At 39.4% G+C, this 21,506-nt stretch overlaps 1 protein-coding gene across 5 annotated transcripts in view; it reads left to right on the top strand.

Annotated features, from left to right (window-relative positions):
- The window catches only part of LOC137296382 (uncharacterized), a 148,151-nt gene that overhangs the window by 74,833 nt on the left and 51,812 nt on the right, over positions 1-21,506 (top strand). For 4 of the 5 annotated variants that reach the window (XM_067828169.1, XM_067828180.1, XM_067828201.1 and 1 more), the window contains 2 exons: positions 10,748-11,106; positions 12,612-12,702. The exons of the other annotated variant lie outside the window; for it this stretch is intronic. In XM_067828169.1, the coding sequence (XP_067684270.1) occupies positions 10,748-11,106; positions 12,612-12,702 (450 nt within the window). The remainder of the gene's footprint in view (positions 1-10,747; positions 11,107-12,611; positions 12,703-21,506) is intronic. 5 annotated transcript variants of the gene reach the window in all.

Here is a 21,506-nt window from a genome sequence, read left to right as displayed (position 1 = left end):
AGTGAGAGATCACTGTCATGTGACAGGGAAATACAGAGGTGCGACTCACAATGAGTGTAACTTAGAGCTTCGGATTAACCCCCAGTATGGCAAGCCGTTTTCACTTTTATTAAGGTATTAAAGATATCTTGAATTGTTTTAAAGATATCTTAAACTGAATAGAAGATATCAAGAATTGAATGGAAGATATCTTGAATTAAATTGAAGATATCTCGAAATGAGATAATTATTGATATCTCCAATGAAATTAAAGATATCGCGAATTGAATTTAGGATATGTTGAATCAAATTAATGATATCTTAAAAACAGTTAATGATATCTTGCTTTGAATTAGAGATATCTTGAAATTAATTAAAGATATCTCAGATAGAGAAAATATAGTATGGGATTAATGATATCTGAAATTGTTTTAAAGATATCTCGAATCGAAATGAAGATATCTTTAATTACATTAGAGATATCTTGAAATGAATTAAAGATATCTTGAATAGAAACTATTTCAAGATATCTTCAAATACTTCCGGCTACATATCCGTAAATACTTCTGGTTCGGAAAATGGCGAGTGACCATGCATGTACACCTCGCACATGCCGAGAGCCGAGAAGCAGTCCTGTACTGTCAAGACATGATCCTGCATCGCGCCCGAGAACACCGCTTTTGTACATCCTACCCAGATCCGTCGCTATATGGCCGAAATAATGCCAATGTGACGTAAATAGTCACCACAACCCTCTTCCGATTCTCGTGGCCGACTACCCTCGTATTTTCTCGAGACGTTCTAGAAATATTTCCCGTGGGGTTTTGACTAAAACATTGATATCGATGTACTCCCAGATAATTTCCCTGTACATACATTTCACTGTCATTTTTTATTACCATTAATTTAGACAATAATAGGCCGGTAAACCGTTCAATTTTTGTATCAACGGTAGCGAGCTGGCTTGTTGACATGTGTGCATGCGCCAAGTTCCTATAGTCCATTTCTGTAATTGTTCAGCATTGACGCAATGCCAGCAAATATTCCCCAAAGTTAGATTTCAAAATCCAAGCAAACGTAAATTCATGATAAGCAATTCAATAGTAACTGTTATTACAGTCATTAAGTACGTTTCCCTAGACAGACTCACCGGGCGTTTACATTACAGTTTCACTGACCCGTGTGCCAAATCACAGGGCAATGTTCTAAAGAGCTGTGGTTGTGAGACAATAAGCTGTTTAGACAATAAGAACTGGGGAATCCATTAGCTTTATTTCTAATATCAATATGTTTATACCTTGAACGGGAATCAGGTTAGATGTATACTAATCAACATACGTATTCATCTATCTTATGAAAATGTGCGCCAGAAAAAGACAATCGGTATCAATGGAGTTAAGTGCCCTGTGCAACGAAATCTGTAAATTATGACATGAATCCAAATATAACAACTTAAACATAAACTCTCTCTCTCTCTCTGTATGTGTGTGTATGTATGTATGTATGTATGTATGTATGTATGTATGTATGTATGTATGTATGTATGTATGTATGTATGTATGTATGTATGTATGTATGTATGTATGTATGTATGTATGTATGTATAGAGGGGCGGCCTCCGTGACTTAAAGTGATTTATGCCTATGTGGGGCACTGTACATTTCCGAGGATAATTTGTCTTTTTTACTGGTTTGTCTAAACCCAATTACTCAAATTGAATTTAACCTGTGACGCCACGATTTTTAAAAAAATGTAGCAGCGCCCAGTGGCTAACATTCACCAGTCTGAGAATAAATGTCATTAAGATGTATTTCCACCGAGTAACAAAATCTAAAGTGCTTTCTACTGGTAGTAAAATACGTATTTGATTGGTGTCCTATAGGATTTTGCAGGACATTGATTAATAGATAACAATTTCACCCTTGGAAGCGAGGTGAGTTTCAAAATCCTTTTGGTCATTAAGCATTTACTACAACTAGTAAGTGCTTTTGTTTTTTATCGTGATCAAAACAAATCTTAAACGGCATTTATTATCTTTAAGCAAGGGAGGGTCCATCCATCGGATTTAAAATATACCATGGGCTTCTTCAACGCTCGCTTCACAAACAACCCATTAAGCAGGAACTGCGGGTCCGATGGGTATTTGTGCATGGTGACACCGTCACCCGACCCCTGGGTTGAGGGCAAAGCAATGATTGCATGTTTTTGTTGATGTCGAGAAATCAGCAAAATTACGGAGTTGTTACACAATTTATATACATGTGTAAAGCTAACCGAAAACCCTTCCCTACATAACGTCACAGCGGTTCGCTGCAGTGCTCTGGCGACAGATGTACGTAACCTGTTTGTGGTTTCGCTAGCGGGCGAGAGGGATACAGACTTTTTGGCTACTTTCTAATCGCTCGGCATTAACTAACCACAAGTTTTTCAAAGAATGAATTTGGTGTTCTGCACAAAACTAACCAGAAGTCTTTTATATGTTTATGGTTAAAAGTTTATGAATAAACCCCAAATTTTATTCGTTCTTTTAAAGTGAAAAAAACCCAGCGAAAATGAAAGCTCGAATGAACATTGCGTACTGCCACTGTAGAACACTATCGGAAACAGACTATAAACATGTGGCGCATTGTCACGTGTTCGCTCGCTTGCGTTGATACAGGAACTGACTAAAAAAAGCTATGAGGGGTAATAGACCATGCGAATCTGGGTAGAATCGATATAGGCGGTGTTTTCGGCAGCGATACATGATTATGTCTTGACTGCATCTCGGCAGAGCTGTACATGCATGGTCACCAACCGGAAGTATTTACGGATATGTAGCCGGACGTATTTGAAGATATCTTGAAACCGTTCCAATTCAAGATATCTTTAATTCATTTCAAGATATCTCTAATTCAGTTCAAGACATCTTCAAATCAATTCAAGATATCTGTAAAACAATGTTAGAAATCAGTAATAGCAAGAATTGAAGATATCAATAATTGAATTAAAGATATCTCTAATTGAATTGAAGATATCTGTAATACATTTGTGGATATGTACCGATCATTTCAAGATATCTAGAATTGAATTCCAGATATGTTGAATTGAATTCAAGATATCTTGAAATAATTTCTAATACAATTATGTACACTCTGATCGTAATTGTTTTGCAGATATCTTTAAAACATTTAGAGATATCACGAAAAATCTTGATATCTTTATAACATTTATATCTTTATATCAGCAATTCTATTCTGGATATGTAAAATTAATTAGAGATATCTTCAAATATTTACAGATATCTTTATATCATTATTGATATCTTTAAATATAATGCAGATATCTTTAAAACAATTGAAGATATCTGTAATTCCTGAATAAATGTGAAAACGGCTTGCCATACCCCAGCTAATTTATATCCTGTTGGTATGTCACAATTTAAGAGGTTATGATTCACATTTGATTATGCAGGCTATTTCAAAGGTAAAAGGCAACATATCCTGTATCCCAAACAATATGGAGAGATATATATCCTTTTTGCTAAATGGGTTGAGATTCATTGATAGTGTTCAGTTTCTGTTGTCGTCTCTAGACAGCTTGGTAAAGGCAAAAAACCCAGACAACTTGGCTATAACTAATCGATACACAGAAGAGAAAACTAGAGCCTTGCTGCTACATAAGGGTATTTACCCGTATGAATATATGGATGAGTGGTCTAGGTTTAATGAGACAGAATTACCTCCCATTGATGGCTTCTACACCAAGCTGTCAGACGCGTCTGTCTCAAAAGATGATTACAAACACGCTAAAAATTTATGGGAACAACTAGGCTGTAAGAATCAAGGTGATTACCACGAGTTATATTAGAAAACAGACGTGTTGTTGCTGGTGGATGTGTTTGAGATATTCAGAAAAACGTGTTCAAAGAAATATGGGTTGGACCCCACATGGTATTATTCGAGCCCTGGGCTATCGTGGGATGCCTTACTGAAGAAAACAGATGTGGAGTTAGAATTATTCACCAATTATGATATGCACCTGTTTGTTGAGAAAGGGTTACGTGATGGTATTTCAAAACGTTATGCTAAAGCAAACAAGTATGTGGAAGGATACAACCCTATTAAACCTTCGAGCCACCTACTCTACCTGGATGCTAACAACTTATATGCCTGGGCTATGAGTCAATCTCTAGCAACAGGGGGATTCGAATGGGTACACCCTGATTATGGGGGATGTTATGAATATAGCTCCGGATTCAGACAAGGGTTATATACTTGAAGTGGACTTAGAAAAGCTGGCAGAATTACATCAGTCTCATAACAGCTATCCCCTGGTACGGAATTTGATGAATACAACAAAGTTTATCATTCACTATCATAATTTACAGCTGTATCAATCACTTGGTATGAGTGAGTGAGTGAGTGAGTTTAGTTTTACGTCGCACTTAGCAATATTCCAGCTATATGGCGACGGTCTGTAAATAATCGAGTCTGGACCAGACAATCCAGTGATCAACAACATGAGCATCGATCTGCGCAATCGGGAACCGATGACATGTGTCAACCAAGTCAGCGAGTCTGACCACTCGATCCCATTAGTCGCCTCTCACGACAAGCATAGTCACCTTTTATGGCAAACATGGGTTGCTGAAGGCCTATTCTACCCCGGGACCTTCATGGGTCCACTTGGTATGAAGCTTACTAAAGTACATAGAATACTGAAGTTCAATCAAAGCCCATGGATGGAACCATACATCAAGATGAACACAGATATGCAAAAACTGGCCACTAACGACTTCAAGAAAAACCTATACAAACTCATGAACCACTCTGTATTTGGAAAAACGATGGAGAATTTACGAAAACGTGTCAGCGTGAAGCTAGTCAGGTCGAACGAGGAAGACAAGCTCAGGAAACTGATAGCGAGCCCACCTGTACAATAGAAGTACTATATGTGATGACGACCTGGCGGCCATACATATGAAAAAGAGCCACATTAAACTTAATCAACCCGTCTATGTCAGCATGAGTATTCTAGACCTTTCTAAACACCTGATGTATGACTTCTACTACACATCTACACTATAATCTTTATATATTCCGTCTTCTTCAGCACTCCAGCAGTCCGATCTTCAAGCTCTCTATGACCAGCCTCCTTAACCTTGTATTATAATGGGTGATCTCAATTACAATAACCCGATTTGGGATGGTACAAATACAAACTCTAAAGGTAAAATACTGGAAGATTTTATAGCCAATAAAGACTTCACTATATACAATGATGATTCAAGCACTTGTCTGCACCCTGCGACTGGTACCTACTCTTCTCTGGATCTGTCTCTTGCAGACCCTTCTCTACTAAATGAATTTGAGTGGTCAGTCCACAATGACCTCTGTGGAAGTGACCTATTTCCAACTATCTTCTCAGCAATTAATCCATCTGATTCTCCATTTTATACAGGATGGAATTTTTCCAAGGCAGACTGGTCGTTATTTAAAACCTTCTGCACATCTAAACTATGCCCGCAGTGTTTCAGTGATCCTATTCAGCTTTTTTTTCTGACACTTTAAATGAAATAGCTGATGAGTGTATACCAAGGTCATCTACTGCTGCACATGTAATGAAACTATGGTTCAATTCGGATTGTAGGTAAGCAAAACAAGCGAGGAAAAAGGCAGAAAATTATTTCCGCTATCATCCAACTGTCCACAACTTGAATAAATTTAAAATACTCAATGCGAACGCCTGTTGTACCTTCAAACAATTCAAACCACAATCTTGGAGGGAACTACGTCTCCAGGATTAATTTACGCCAATGTCCAAGATATGGAACATGGTTCAAAGAATTAAAGGCAAAGGTTCAAATTCTTCAGGTCACAATCTTAAAGATGGTGATAATTTAATTACTGACAAATTGCAAATAAAATTGGCGAAACACTTGCCAAACATTCTTCATCGGCAAATTATGTCCCTGAGTTTCAGAAATATCAGAAACAACAGGAAAAGAAAACATAACTTAATTTTGAGTCACATTACGATGAAGATTATAATGAAGTGTTTTCATTACATGAGTTATATACAGCTCTTAAGCAAGCTCATGATGCTGCAGCAGGCGATCATATATTCATTTTCAGCTACGTAAACATTTGCCTGAACCATGTCTCGTCACCCTTTTAGATATATTCAACAAAATATGGACGTCTGGAAAATTTCGTGGTGCCATTCATCATTTGGTACGTTTAGAATCCTTCGTTGATAATGCAATAGTAAATAAACAACATGTTGTATCAATTTTCTTTGATCTTTTAAAGCATGGTATTTTGAACGATTTACATGACTTTGGGTTGAGAGGCCGTTTGCCTATTTTTATATCACAGGTTTTAAAAGACAGGCAATTTCAAGTCCGAGTGCGTTCAACCCTGTCTGATCATTACAGTCAGGGTCAGGGTGTCCCTCAAGGAAGTACTAATAAATAAATGGTGTCTTGAAAACGGCTTCAAATTTTCTAAATCAAAAACTAATTGCATACATTTTTGTAGAAAATATATGCCGCAAAAGGACCCTGAACTATCTTTAAATGGTACTCCCATCAAAGTTGTAAAGGAAGCCAAGTTCCTGAGTTTAATTTTCGATTCTCATTTAACCCTCATGCCACACATGAAACAGTCTGGGTCCCTGGGTCCGATGCGCCTGCGCTAACGCTCCGACACTGACCCAGGCAACCACTGCCGCATGGCAGCGTTCACTGCAGGGAGACGTGCCATACATTTACTATAGAAAAATCCGAGGACGGGGGGTTAGAAGTTTTTCGTAGCATTTTCATCGATACTATGGTAAAGTGTACGTCACCAGAACAACGGCCATCGTTACTTTCAGTGATGGAAAACGTTATTTAAGCAGTTTCGAGACACGAAAATCGTCGTTACATGTGCGATATGTAAACAATGACACACCTCCTACTTTCATCACCGACATGTGCTTTAATATTTCGTGTCAGCTCGATATTACCGTACACATAAAATCGTGCACATAAAACATAGATCTGAACGACCACACTGGTTGAAAATAGTTAGCATCTTCATTTGGGGGGAATTTGATGACGTGTAGTTCGTTGATTTCGCCCTATTTTCTCCTGTTATGTGTGTTGGAAACAAGCTGAAATCCCAGTCATTGTAACTAGAAAATGTTTTTACGTTACATTATTATAAGTAATAATAATTAGATCTAACACTTTTGAAACACATAAATGATTCATTCAACAATGTTTTTGCATTTATTATATTTATTATTAGTGTCGGAGCGTTAGCGCAGGCGCATCGGACCCAGGGACCCAGACTGTTTCATGTGTGGCATGAGGGTTAAATGAGAATCGAAAATTAAACTCAGGAACTTGGCTTCCTTTACAACTTTGATGGGAGTACCATTTAAAGATAGTTCAGGGTCCTTTTGCGGCATATATTTTCTACAAAAATGTATGCAATTAGTTTTTGATTTAGAAAATTTGAAGCCGTTTTCAAGACACCATTTATTTATTAGTACTTCCTTGAGGGACACCCTGACCCTGACTGTAATGATCAGACAGGGTTGAACGCACTCGGACTTGAAATTGCCTGTCTTTTAAAACCTGTGATATAAAAATAGGCAAACGGCCTCTCAACCCAAAGTCATGTAAATCGTTCAAAATACCATGCTTTAAAAGATCAAAGAAAATTGATACAACATGTTGTTTATTTACTATTGCATTATCAACGAAGGATTCTAAACGTACCAAATGATGAATGGCACCACGAAATTTTCCAGACGTCCATATTTTGTTGAATATATCTAAAAGGGTGACGAGACATGGTTCAGGCAAATGTTTACGTAGCTGAAAATGAATATATGATCGCCTGCTGCAGCATCATGAGCTTGCTTAAGAGCTGTATATAACTCATGTAATGAAAACACTTCATTATAATCTTCATCGTAATGTGACTCAAAATTAAGTTATGTTTTCTTTTCCTGTTGTTTCTGATATTTCTGAAACTCAGGGACATAATTTGCCGATGAAGAATGTTTGGCAAGTGTTTCGCCAATTTTATTTGCAATTTGTCAGTAATTAAATTATCACCATCTTTAAGATTGTGACCTGAAGAATTTGAACCTTTGCCTTTAATTCTTTGAACCATGTTCCATATCTTGGACATTGGCGTAAATTAATCCTGGAGACGTAGTTCCCTCCAAGATTGTGGTTTGAATTGTTTGAAGGTACAACAGGCGTTCGCATTGAGTATTTTAAATTTATTCAAGTTGTGGACAGTTGGATGATAGCGGAAATAATTTTCTGCCTTTTTCCTCGCTTGTTTTGCTTACCTACAATCCGAATTGAACCATAGTTTCATTACATGTGCAGCAGTAGATGACCTTGGTGCACGATTTTATGTGTACGGTAATAGCGAGATGACATGAAATATCAAAGCACATGTCGGTGATGAAAGTAGGAGGTGTGTCATTGTTTACATATCGCACATGTAACGACGATTTTCGTGTCTCGAAACTGCTTAAATAACGTTTTCCATCATTGAAAGTAACGATGGCTGTTGTTCTGGTGACGTACACTTTACCATAGTATCGATGAAAATGCTACGAAAAACTTCTAATCCCCCGTCCTCGGATTTTTCTATAGTAAATGTATGGCACGTCTCCCTGCAGTGAACGCTGCCATGCGGCAGTGGTTGCCTGGGTCAGTGTCGGAGCGTTAGCGCAGGCGCATCGGACCCAGGGAACCAGGCTGCACATGTAATCCCTACATGCTAAATGCCTGAAGGCACTAGATTTGTTAAAGGTTGTTTCAAATTCAAAGTGGGGAGGGGATCAAGCTACCCTCCTTTACTTGGACAGATCATTGATACGATCTAAACTTGATTATGGCTCCATTGTGTACGGTGGAGCCAATAAAAGCGTCCTTAAACTTGTTGATTCTGTCCACCACAAAGACCTATGACTTTGTCTTGGGTCCTTCAGAACCTCACCTAATGCCAGTCTCTATGTTGAGGCCGATGAACCATCTCTTATACAATTGTCTTTACAATACATTACCAAATTATACGCTAATGAGTCTAACCCTGCCTTTAACTCTGTGTTCAATTCCCTTCTTATACAACAAGGAAGTTTCTCTTTTTCCGCCTCTCGGGCAGAGAATTGAACCATTTATATTTCTGCATTGAGCTGGAAAATATAGCTCCTTTCCGTCTTCTTTCTTCTCCCCTTTGGCAGTTGGTTAGGCCAAAAGTTGACCTAACATTGACTACTTTTGAAAAGTCAGAAACTAACGAATTACAATATAAACAGGAATATAATCAATTAAAACATAAATATAGCAATTATAAATGCTTATTTACAGATGGATCCAAGGACGGTGGCGCAGTGGCGGTATTCCCACTGTCATGGGATCCAGAACAATATCTTCTAGATTACCGGATAACAGCTCTATTTTCACAGCTGAAGCTAATGCTATGTTAACGGCTCTTAAATATATTCAAAGACACCCTTAATATGAACAGTATATAATCCTTTCAGACTCTCTTACTTGCCTTCAGGCTATAACAAATATTTCTTGCAAAGATCCACTTTTAATTGAAATCATTGAATTGTTTAATGATCTTGCTACTCGCCAGTACGACATCGTCTTTTGTTGGTTACCGAGCCACGTAGGTATTTCTGTTAACACGATCAGCGATCTTGCTGCCAAAGCAGCACTCAACAGTTCTGTGAAACCACTTCTTATTCCATACTCTGATTACAAAGCTAGCGTTACACCCTACACCCGTGATCTGATGCAGAAAAAGTGGGACACCCAAGTAGGTATAAATATATTACATGAAATTAAACCCTATATTGGTTACACCTTCTTGGGCTGTCAGTCCAGATTGGAAGAGGTTATTTTACGACGATGTCGTATTGGCCGTACAAGATATACTCATACATACCTGTTAAAAGGTGAGGATCCTCCGTTTTCTATCCCTTTTGATGAGTGAGTCACGGTTAAGAATATCCTGCTTGACTGTGTTGAATTCTCCATCACAAGGGATAAATATTTCAATGTCAAAACTATCAGGGATATTTTTACCAACGTTAGTTCTCATTTGATTATTGGTTGTGTGAAAGAAACTGATTTCATGATTGAATTTTGATGATTATGTTCTGTAGATAGTTGCATTTTAATTTTTGGCAGTTTAGGTTAGTAACTTGAATTGTTAGTGACTGTAACCTCAAAGGGGGTTGGAATATTGTAAAATTATTGTCTTCCTGTGAGGCTACGTAAGTCCCAAAACTTTCAAGTCTATGTGAATTTACCAGGCTTTTTAAACGTAGTATTCTTGTTGTTTTAATCTTGACTTACTTTTCCTACAATTGCCAGCAGCTGAAAGGACGGTGTAAATCCAACTAGGGTCCATGTAGGGAGCAAAGGTACTGTAAGTCCCCATGATCCCTAGTATGGTGATCTACCTTTAGTTGTTGGCGATCTATAGCCTGTTTTTATACTGAATTGTCTAAATAGTGACATTAGCATGTGGTCCAAGTCTGCACTTTTAACATGAGGTGTGATGAAGTGATTGTGCAAGTCCCTGTGGTCTCTAGTATGGTGATTTACCTGTAGTTGTATTTAGGATATTTAGCGCATTTATGCATTATGTTGTGCACATAAATAATATTTTACGATACCACGATAATCTACTCATTTCACTATCCTTTGTATGGCTGAAATACTGCAGATACTTTTACTCACTCACTCACTTTACTTCAGAATGCCGTCCGGATCTAGTTCTTACTTTCACACATGGAATCAAAGATGAATCTGGAAGCAACACGTTTGTTTTAAAGAAGAAGAATGTTCAGATAATTGAAAATGAAGCTAGATTTTTTGCTGAAGGTTCCCTTGAAACATGGCGTTTTAATAATGCAATTCAGGAGAGTCTGACCATACAGTTTCGATTCTTTCCGTGGGTACACTGGAGCAAAGAAAAGATGCGACGAGCAATGATAGGCAATTGGGATGCTTACAACAAAAAATCATACAGCATTGAAGTTGACGAAATAAAACATCACGTTGTATTCTCCGTTCACACCTCTCAAGGCTTTAGTATTATCAGGATTCCTTACACGGTAAGTAATTTTAAGTGAATTACCCAAAGAAATTACATTCCACTTCAGTAGATTTGTAAATGAATATTTGTTCAAGGGGTTATGTTATTCATTGTGTAACAATGTTCCAAGTGTAACACACCTCTTGTGTGGCAAGTTGCGGGAAAGATGCAGTGGAGTGCTTTATTCAGACGTGGATTATATTTAGATGGGATTTTCTAAGGTAGTGCAGAGTGTTACGGGGACATTTCAATAGTATCACGCCGAGGGACACAGGAGGTGTTATATCTCTATTAAAGTAAGAACAGCCTTATCTCAGTTTCGTTTAGTTTATAGTGTTTTAAAGTGTTATAAGGGAAAATCCAAGACAAACTTACAAACACTGTAAATAATATTTCATGCAAGACGAATACCATGTTCTGCTTTTTGGGGTACATTTGCAAAACGGAGCTCTATAAGTACAAATCTCCAAAACTTCCAGTTAACTTCTCTACTGGTTTCATCTTGGTAACATCACACACATTTTAGACACAGCCAGAGCATTACATAATATTATACATCTTTATAGAAGAACGCTCACTTGAAAAATATACACAAAGAAGAAAAGTCAGGCAGTTATCAGTTTATTTGTTTTGGCGCCTTTACCTCTTTTTGGCCAAACTGATGAAAGGACTGAGTGAGTTTTTGTTCTACGCAGCGCTCAGCAATATTTCAGCAATATTCTATCTATATGGCGGCGGCCTGTATATAATCGAGTCTGGACCAGACAACCCAGCGATCAACAGCGTGTGCACTGATCTGCTCAACTGGGAACCGATGACATGTGTTAACTAAGTCGGCGAGCCTGACCACTCGATCTCCTTAACCGCCTCTTACGAGAAGCATAGTTGCCTTTTGGAGCAAGTATGGGTTGCTGAAGGCCTATTCTACCTCGGACCGTCACGGGTCCCAAAGTGATAATCGGCAAAACTGAAGCTCTGTCCGTGATGTAAAGTTGACTATGTCTGAATGAATGACTTATGTAACCAATCTGCATTAATAATTTTAGTATCAGTATCTTTTGGTACTCACATGAATATACAAAATCAGAGAATTAATCCGCTCCGAAAGCACAGCATCAACCGAAAAGGAAGTCGGATAAGTGGTAGTCCAGACGACGGACTTTGTGTAGAGCTAAGTAGAACTCACTCAGCACTGAACAAATCATTCACACACGGCAAACATGTGCACGTCAGTGTTTACTTATCATTGTGTCCACAACTCTTCAAATGCATAGGAATCTCAGAGTCCGGTTCTCCACACACATGCACCAAAAATACTGTTGACCAGATTTTGAAAAGCTGATTATAAGAGATTGATGATTATGTTGGAGGGTAGAATCATTTAAGATTCCACTTACACTGTTCATTAACTTCGGCCTTTCCATATGGATGCAAGTATGGAATGTTGCATTTATTCAGACTGGAATTTCTAAAAAGGTAGCACTGAACCGTTACCAAACTTCTTCACCTACGTTTCCTTTCCAGCCATCCAGGTGGAATAGCGTCCAGATGGTGTATGACAACAAACAACTTTATTGTCAAGTGAACGACCTGACTGTGCAAAAGCATCTGACTGGTAAGAAAGAGATGAATCAACATTTCTTAAGTAACGCGTTTGCCAGTTTTGTTTCTGCTGACCAGTTGTTCACTGCAACGATCGTTGAGTGTTACATTTAAGTGTAAACGAATGCATCTTATCTTACTGTTGAAGGTCACTTCCGTTATCAACCCCTTCTATCCATGACACTGTTGGTGTTTTGGTTTGTTCGACAGATTGCAGTTACAACAAGATGTGGTACAATGGTTCAAAGAAATACTCAAAGACATATGTACTTTGATCAAAATCAGGGTTGTTTCTGATTCCTTACAAATAATATTTCAATATCAACATTTTGAAACATCAAACACGCGCGCAAACACACATACACATGTTTATAACTAACCAAATCAAATCATTCACCAATATTCCAACTGTATGACATTGGTCCAAGAATAATCGAGTCTGGACCAGACAATTCAAGGATCAACAAAAAGAGCATCTACCATTGGGATTCGAGTAAGCCATGAATGCAGTATTACAGTTATTCGTGACAAGTAACTAAATATTTACTTTAGAAACGAATATATAACACAAGTGATGACGAACATCATCTTCAGTCAATTATCACAGTCAGCAGTGAAAAACATATTCCACGTCTAAAATCTACATCTTATCGTACAATGTAATTTCCACCACCAATTACACCTTTAAACGTTCGAAAATGTATAAAAAGTTAGGATATGGTTTGAACAGATCAAAAAGCCTTCGCAAATATGCGTGACTATGACACAGAATAATTTGAAGGGGATCCTCTCTCTTCAGTAAACATGACTGAGTATAATGACCTGACGATTTTGATCAGCATGGGATGATACCTTATTAAGGGTTGTAAGATGATAGATATTACTTGTATTTCCAAATAAGTGTGTGAGTTTATTTTACTCCGTATATGGCGGCCTATTTTCAGAAAACGCTGGCATAATGCCAAATATCAGATCTTAAGTTAGTGAATAGACACATACTGTTTGTCACTGACAGAATGAACAGACAGATTCAAATGCCATTTCAAAACTACAGCAATTAAGGTATGGCCAATTTTATGTGTTTTGATTGCCGCACGATATGATCGTTAAAACAACCTGCCTAAGAGTGTTAGTTGATGTACGAAGTTAACAGGATAGCTTTACCTGCTAACATAAACATACTACTTCCACAAATACCTCGATGTGATAAATTGTCACGTGGATAACAGCTGGAGCTGACACTGTCTCCATCCTTTGATCCATCGGTATATACACGTGTTTGGTACATATATCGACGCTTATCATGACGGGAGGACTGATGATAACAAAGGAGGTTTGTATTAGCCTCTTTCCATTTGGTTAATTTCAAATTTACATCAGGCTCTATTGACGGCCATGGTGGCACTTCAGACAGTTTGAAATCAGTAATTGCAGACACATTTATACTTGCATCTGTTTTATGACCCGCAAAGCAGACTCCAGGTGGAGCAATTAATATGGGTTTCTTATCACATTAGGTCCGATAAAGAGGGTTAAAAGCAACGTAAAACAATGTTAGAAACAGAAAGACATGCATTGGAATGATGTTTAGTGAGATATTTAAACCATATCATCTGAAGACAAGGATCATTAGTTTCAATATAGGGGCATTCAACAGTAAAGTTCTGAGTGCACCAAAACGTAGTCTAAAACACTGGCGGTGAATGGTGCCAAACTCTTGAATATAGGATACATAGACTGGACCATATCTGACACAGCTGTAATCAAGTAATGGTCTAGTTAGAGCAGATCGAGTTTGTTCGTCTCTATCTCCTTTAGAGTTTGAATCAGTGAATATTGTTTTCCGCCTCTTTTTGCATTTTTTCAGCAATGACACGACAGGGGACACCTGTTAGTAATAACTGACACAGATGGTTTACCGAAATCACTCACTCAGAACTGTAATCCCTCTGTAGTTGTGAACCTTAGTAACATCGCCCTGTTTTCGTGAACACGAACAATCATACCCACAGACCACTGAGCTGGGAATATGCCTTTTTCTAGTCAAAGAGGAGGCACCTGACGAATTTGAATCGACTCTATTTGTAGATGCGTCCAAAGGCTTTGGTCACAAGAGGTTCATCTTCCTTTTTAGCGACTGGCGACACTGACGACAGTCAGGGCATCATTGAACATTTTGCTTCTCACCATGTCATGTGGGAGAAACAGGGGGTCGGCTTCGTGAATGTGATTTCTGGTTGAGATGTCGAATTTTCTCCTCAGGATATACCAGGGAACGGGCAGGTAAACTTGCCAGATGGCTTGTTTTTGGACCAAGGCTTTCCTCTGTCCTCCAAGACCCTGGCAGCTTTGGCGAGCTTTGGGATGGCATCCGCACCTTTCCAGTATCTTTGCAGGCTGTAGTAAATTTTCTTCATTGGTCGTTTTATTGCATGTAAGATGTGTGTTTAATTTATGGAGTTCGTATGCACTCGTTTCCGCAGGTGTAAGTGTGGACTCTGTCAATGACGATCTAACGTTTTGTGAACATGGGAGACAGCAAGGTCTTGCTGATCGTTAGCCTGTGTATCTTGTCTCTGCAGCTTCTCAGCATGCTCATACAGTGTTTGACCATTTTCTTCTCGAACAGGGAGTGCTTGAATTTGACGTGATTGATGTGCTTTTTCACCACATATTTCTTCACGCCTGTTGCCTTCCTGATTTCGTGGTAGGCGGCTTTCTTGATGGCATACATCTTGGGTCTTAATCTGACGTACTCGGCGATTGGTGTGACGGCACACTCATCTTTCATCTTGTCGAGCACATTTTGTTGACAGTGTCATACAACGGATGGTATTTGGAATAGTCACTGGTGTCGTACAGATGCATATGGATTTTCTTGCTTTGAATTTCCATGAGTAGGGAATCTGTGTACAGCACATTGCATCCGTCACCATACTTTATTTTCAGCTCGTTGTAGAACAAGTCGTACATCAGGTGTTTGGACAGGTTGAGGACCGGTCGAATTTGATGCGGGTCAGTCGAATTTGATGCGGGTTTTGTTCATGTGGAGCATGACAAAGTCATTATAAAAAATCTTGCTTTGATTGAGTTTCCAAAGCTTGACTTTCTTGGTGGATCTCACCAGTTTGACATCAATGCCTTTTCTCAAGTTCTCCATGGTCTTGCCCTTGATAAAACACCGAGTTGTTCATGAGTTTGTAGAGGTTTTTCTTGAAATTGTTGGTTGCCTGCTTTTGCAAATCCGTATACAGTTGGATGTATGGCTCCATTCAACGACTTTGATCAAACTCGAGTGCTTGGTGGACTTTCATGAGCTTCACGACCAGCGAGAGGTAGAAATGCAGGTTACAAAGTATTTGGTTTTGTTCCTCAAGTTTTTTTGACGTTTGCCGGCTTGTTGCTTCCCATCAGGTTTCGCTTCCCATCAGGTATTCATACATCCATTCACCATCAATCGTTCAGGAGCCGGGGATAGCTGCTGTGTGAGTCGTTCAGTGTTTTTCGCCTTGAGGTAGAGGAGGTGCTTGGTCGGTTGGTCAGGGTTGTGGCCTTTCACATACTTGTTGTTGACTTTGGCATAGCATTGGAGGCCATGGAAATGCCACCTCGCAATAGCTTCTTGACGAAGAGATGCATGTTGTAATCCATCAGGAGTTACATTTCCACGTCCTTCTATTTCAGCAGGGCGTCCCAAGAGAGACCAGGAGAGGGGACGTACCACGCAGGATTGAGACCATACTGTTTCAAGCACTTTTTCCCAAGATTAAGATTTCAAACACGTCGGCCAGCAGCAGCACGTCCATTTTTAGGTACAAGTTGTGTTAGCCACCTACCATCTTGCAGCCCTGTTTGTTCCACACGTTCATCATGGTGCTGGACAAGTCGTTCAGGGTGCTGTGAAAGCGTTTGATGGGTGGCAGTCACGTTTCGCCAAACCTGGACCAGTTGTCCATGCATGTGTAGGAGTAGATGCCTTTCCTCAACAGCAGAGATCACGTATCGGCGTCGATGTATTGGTTGGTGATGTGGAGGGCATTCAATCTGTTGGCTTTGACGAGAGCATCCGGAGACATCGTGAAATGCACGCTGCCGATGAACTTTAGTCTGTCCAGTTTGTAAAACTTTGACCAGACGATGGGTGGATGGGTTTGACGAGGGCTTCAAAGTCGGTCTAGATGATGTAAGGCACGAAGATCTGAATGTTTTTGTTGGGTATGTCGATTCGAACGGCCGTCTGGTCCACGGTTCCATGCCTCAGCAATACTCCCAGTGCGATTCCAAGAGGTTAGCTCGTGTAAAGCTATGCAGGCACTTCTCGCAGAAGTGTTTCTTTTCCCTGTGTTTTGATTGATCATACAGCAGTCAGTTGTTCAAACGAAACATTGAACGTGTCCCAGTAGTAACCTTCCAACAGGTCCAGTGCAGATGCCGTCTTACCGCATCCCGTCTGACCGCACACGATCACGCAGTGAGGATTGTCGATGTTGAGTTGGGCGTCCATGATCACATGCAAGTACAAGTTCAATTTACACGTGAGGCTTCTTGGTGATTTGAACAGTGATCCCCTCAGTGCCATTGTTGAAGTGACATCCGCTACTGTGCAGATGATCGTCGTCCACGTCCAACCACAGAGCGCACTTGGTGGTCAAGTACTCCCCAAGCGACACAGCAGTGAGATTGAGATCCTTGGCCAAAGCATTGGATTTGGGGGAACGTTTGATCACGGACAGTTTCTTGATCTAATCCAACTGGTGGTGCAACCTCATGCCTTGGCTGAACAGCTGGTTGTGCACACCCTCGACGGTCACTTCCACTTTCGTGATCTCAGGGTTGAAAAAGTTTCACTGTTCACTCTAGAAAGGGTTGTAGTCCTCCACAGGTATTATCAGTATGCCTTTCATCGATGCTGCCGGCACATTCAAGTTGACATTTCACAGCATGTCACTCCTGTCCTTGAGGATCATCCGGTGATGCAGGACTCAGTCGTACAGGACGGACAGTTTGCCAGAGTACAGACTGCCAGCTCCATACTCATGACCATGTCTAACTCCACTGAGATGCTGTAAACAGTGTAACTGCCGGCGTGATCATTGGGGGTACATACGACTTCGCCATAATCATTCCAGGCTATCACCAAACATGGCCTGGTGCAACAGCGAATGCCCCTCGATTGTGCTGAGCTGCTTGTTCGAGAAACTATACCTGATCTGCAATCGGGTTGCTTTGGTGCTTCCAAGGCCCTGGTACACATTATCCTAAGATTCTTTCTCCATTGTCCAGAGAAGCTTAGCAGTAAATCACTTTGCTGTCGTTGATGCTTAGCACCTAGTTTCCACTGATTTTGATAATGGTTTTCTTGACGATGGCCTAACAGACGACTTTGCAGTCTCACTGTATCGGGAACGATGACATTGTTTCCAGTTTGGGGAATCGAACCAGCAGCGGATAAGGACAGCTTCCTGTATCGTTGTCAAGCAAGCATGGGGCAGATAAGACAGGGTGATGCATATATATATATATATATATATTGTAACTAATTAACAAAAACAAGGGGACCGTAACTGGGCAGCACAGCATTTGCCCTGCACACCACATAGACTGAATTGGGCTCTGCAGTGAGCATGTTGGATCGAGACGATCTGAGAGTCCTGACGCTCAAGAACTTGGCTTCCTTTACAACTTTGATGAGAGTGCCATTTAAAGATAGTTCAGGGTCCTTATGTGGCTTATATTTTCTACAAAAATGTATGCAATTAGTTTTGGATTTAGAAAATGTAAAGCCGTTTTCAAGACACCATTATTTATTTAAACACAACTGCAGTTGTCGGTCAATGGTGTGCATGCTTTACCTCGACAAACAATCTTAAAATCATCCACAAATAATGATTTATGAGTAGAATCATTTAAAATCTTGGATAAACTGTTGATCTTAATACTAAATAAAGTGACGGACAAAATACTGCATTTAGGGACACCCTGATCCTGATGGTAATGATCATACAGGGTTGAACGCACTCAGACTTGAAATTGAACGTCTTTTAAAAACTGTGATATTCAAAAAGAGGCAAACGGCTTCTCAGTCCCAAGTTATGTACATCTTTTAAATGCCATGCTTCCAGGTCCTATCATAAGCATTCTCAAGATAAAAAATATTCATACAGCATGTTGTTCATTTACTAGAGCATTTTAAAGAAAGGATTCTAAACGTACCAAATGATCAATGGTACTACGATATTTCCTGAAACCATATTGAATATTTGTCATCATGTTATTGGTTTTGGTATTGGAACTACATTGGCATTACGCCATGAAGGAGGAAAATCTCCAGACGTGCATATTTGATCAAATATATCTAATAGTGTCATCAGACATGGTTCAGGCAAATGTTTCAGTATCTGGTAATGTATATTATCATCCCCAGTGGCAGTGTCAAGAGCAGTATGTAGCTCATGTAATGGAAACACTTCCTTGTAATCTTTACCGTTATTTGATTCAAAATTAAGTTTTGTCTTTTCCTGTTGTTTCTGATATTTCTGAAAGTCAGGTACAGCACTTTCCAATAATGAATTTTTGGTGAGAGTTTCACCAATTTTATTTGCAATCAGGCATTTATCAGTAATTAAATTATCACCATCTTTAAGATGGTGAACAGCAGCTTTTGAACCTTTGTCCTTAACTCTTTGAACCATGTTCCATACCTTACACACTGGCGTACGTGAGTTAATTTTGGAGACATAGTTCCTCCAAGATTGCCGTTTATTTTGTTTGAAAGTACTTCGCATTGAGTATCTTAAATTTATTTAAATTATGGACAGTTTGGTGATGGCGGAAATAAGTTTCTGCCTTTTCCCTCGCTTTACTGGCTTGTCTACAATCTGTATTAAACCATGGTTTCCGTTCATGTGGAGCTGTAAAGGACTCTGGTATACACTGATCAGCAATTTCATTTCAAACGTCAGAAAATAATTGAATAGGATCGGTTACATCACTGAAACATTTGGGTCTTAATTTAGATGCACATAAAGTTTTAAATAAGGACCAGTCTGCCTTGGCAAAATTCCATCTGGTATATGATGGAGAGTCAGATGGAGTATTTTCCGATAAGAAAGTTGGAAAGTGGTCACTTCCACAGAGGTCATTGTGGACTGCCCAATCAAATTCATTAAGTAGATTAGAGTCTGAGAGACAAATCTAGACAAGAATAGGTGCCAGTTGCAGGATGCAGATAAGTGATTGAATCATCATTGAATATACACACGTCATTATTGGCTATAAAATCTTCCAGTATTTTACCTTTAGTATTAGTGTTTGCACCACCCCAAATCGGGATATGGCCATTGAGATCACCCATTAAGACAAAAGGTTTAGGAAGTTGGTCATAGAGAGCTTGAAGATCATACTGCTGGAGTGTTGAAGAAGACGGAATATACAGAGAGCATCGTGTAAAGGTAATGTGAAGAGGAAGTCTCACTGCAACAGCTTGGAGATTTGTTGTGAATGTTACAGGACTATGGATAACATCCTGCTTTACAAGGATTGAAGACCCTCCAGTGGCTCTGTCAGACGGAGGTGAAAAATAAATATATGAAACGAACTGACGTAAATCAAACGTCAGTTCTGCAGACAGAAGGCTGATGGTGCAAAATCCTGGATTAGTAGCTGTAACTCATTGAAATTGGTCCTTAACCCTCTACAATTCCACTGAACTACAGTTTTGGAATGGACTATCTTTTAGAGGCATTGATTGGGGATCTACCCCACACTTTTTTGGTGGGCGACAAGTTATGTGCTCTTTGATGGGTGTGTTCGGACACTTCCATGTCCTCAAGTGAACCATATTTATTATAAAGTTGAACTCAAGTTTCTGATCCTTTGGATACTCTGCCACTTTGAAATGTTTTGGAAAGATCTGGCCTTGGTTTGGGTTTACTTTTAACGACCTGTTTGACATTTGCAGCTGAGTGTTATCTCCTGTGGTGTAGATGTGTCATGATTACTCAAAGACTCAGATTGGATTTGGGCTGAAACGTTTGTTTGGGTGGATTGTTCCGGTGAAAACCTATCGGGAGTATTGTTTTTCACCCATGTCAAGTCTGTTTGATAGGTTATTAATGTAGTTTTGACTTTGCATTGTTTTGGGGTTGTATCTGATGGTGGTCTAGTTACTGATGCTTACGTTTCAGTTAGAGTGTACAAGTTTTTTAGCGTCTGCAAAACTGATGTTACTAGTAAATTTAATTTTGTTAATCTCCATCTGTTTTTTCCACATCGGGCACTCATTGGAGGACGAAGAGTGTGCTCCAAAACAGTTGGCACACTTTTTAAACTTTCTGTCACAATCTTCCGTCACATGCGTCTTCTCACTGCAGTGAGCACATGTGACAGACAACGTACAGGTGGTAATACCGTGGCCAGAATTCTGACATTTGAAACATCTGAGAGGGTTGGGAATGAATGTTTCAACCCTGATATTGCAGTAACCAGACTTTATTGATTGAGGAACAGTTGGAGTAGAAAACAAAAAGAGATAGGTGAGTGAGTGAGTGAGTTAATATTTAACGTCACATCGGCAATATCTCAGCCATATCGTGACGAGATACTGAAGTGAAATATATGGATACTATAAAAACCTGTCAACGAGGGACAGTAAAACAACTAGAATATGACAAGTATGATTAAAACTAGTGTGGAAAGTTAAAAATAATATCACTATTCGGACAATACAACATAAAATCAGGCTATAGATTGCCAACAACCGAAGGTAGATCACCATACTAGGGACCATGGGGACAGTACCTTTGCTACCTGCATGGA

This window comes from Haliotis asinina, chromosome 1 (genome assembly GCF_037392515.1).
Source record: "Haliotis asinina isolate JCU_RB_2024 chromosome 1, JCU_Hal_asi_v2, whole genome shotgun sequence".
Lineage (NCBI taxonomy): Eukaryota > Metazoa > Mollusca > Gastropoda > Lepetellida > Haliotidae > Haliotis > Haliotis asinina.
The sequence above is the reverse complement of the archived record's forward strand: the minus strand, read 5'-3'. Positions and strand labels throughout refer to the sequence as shown.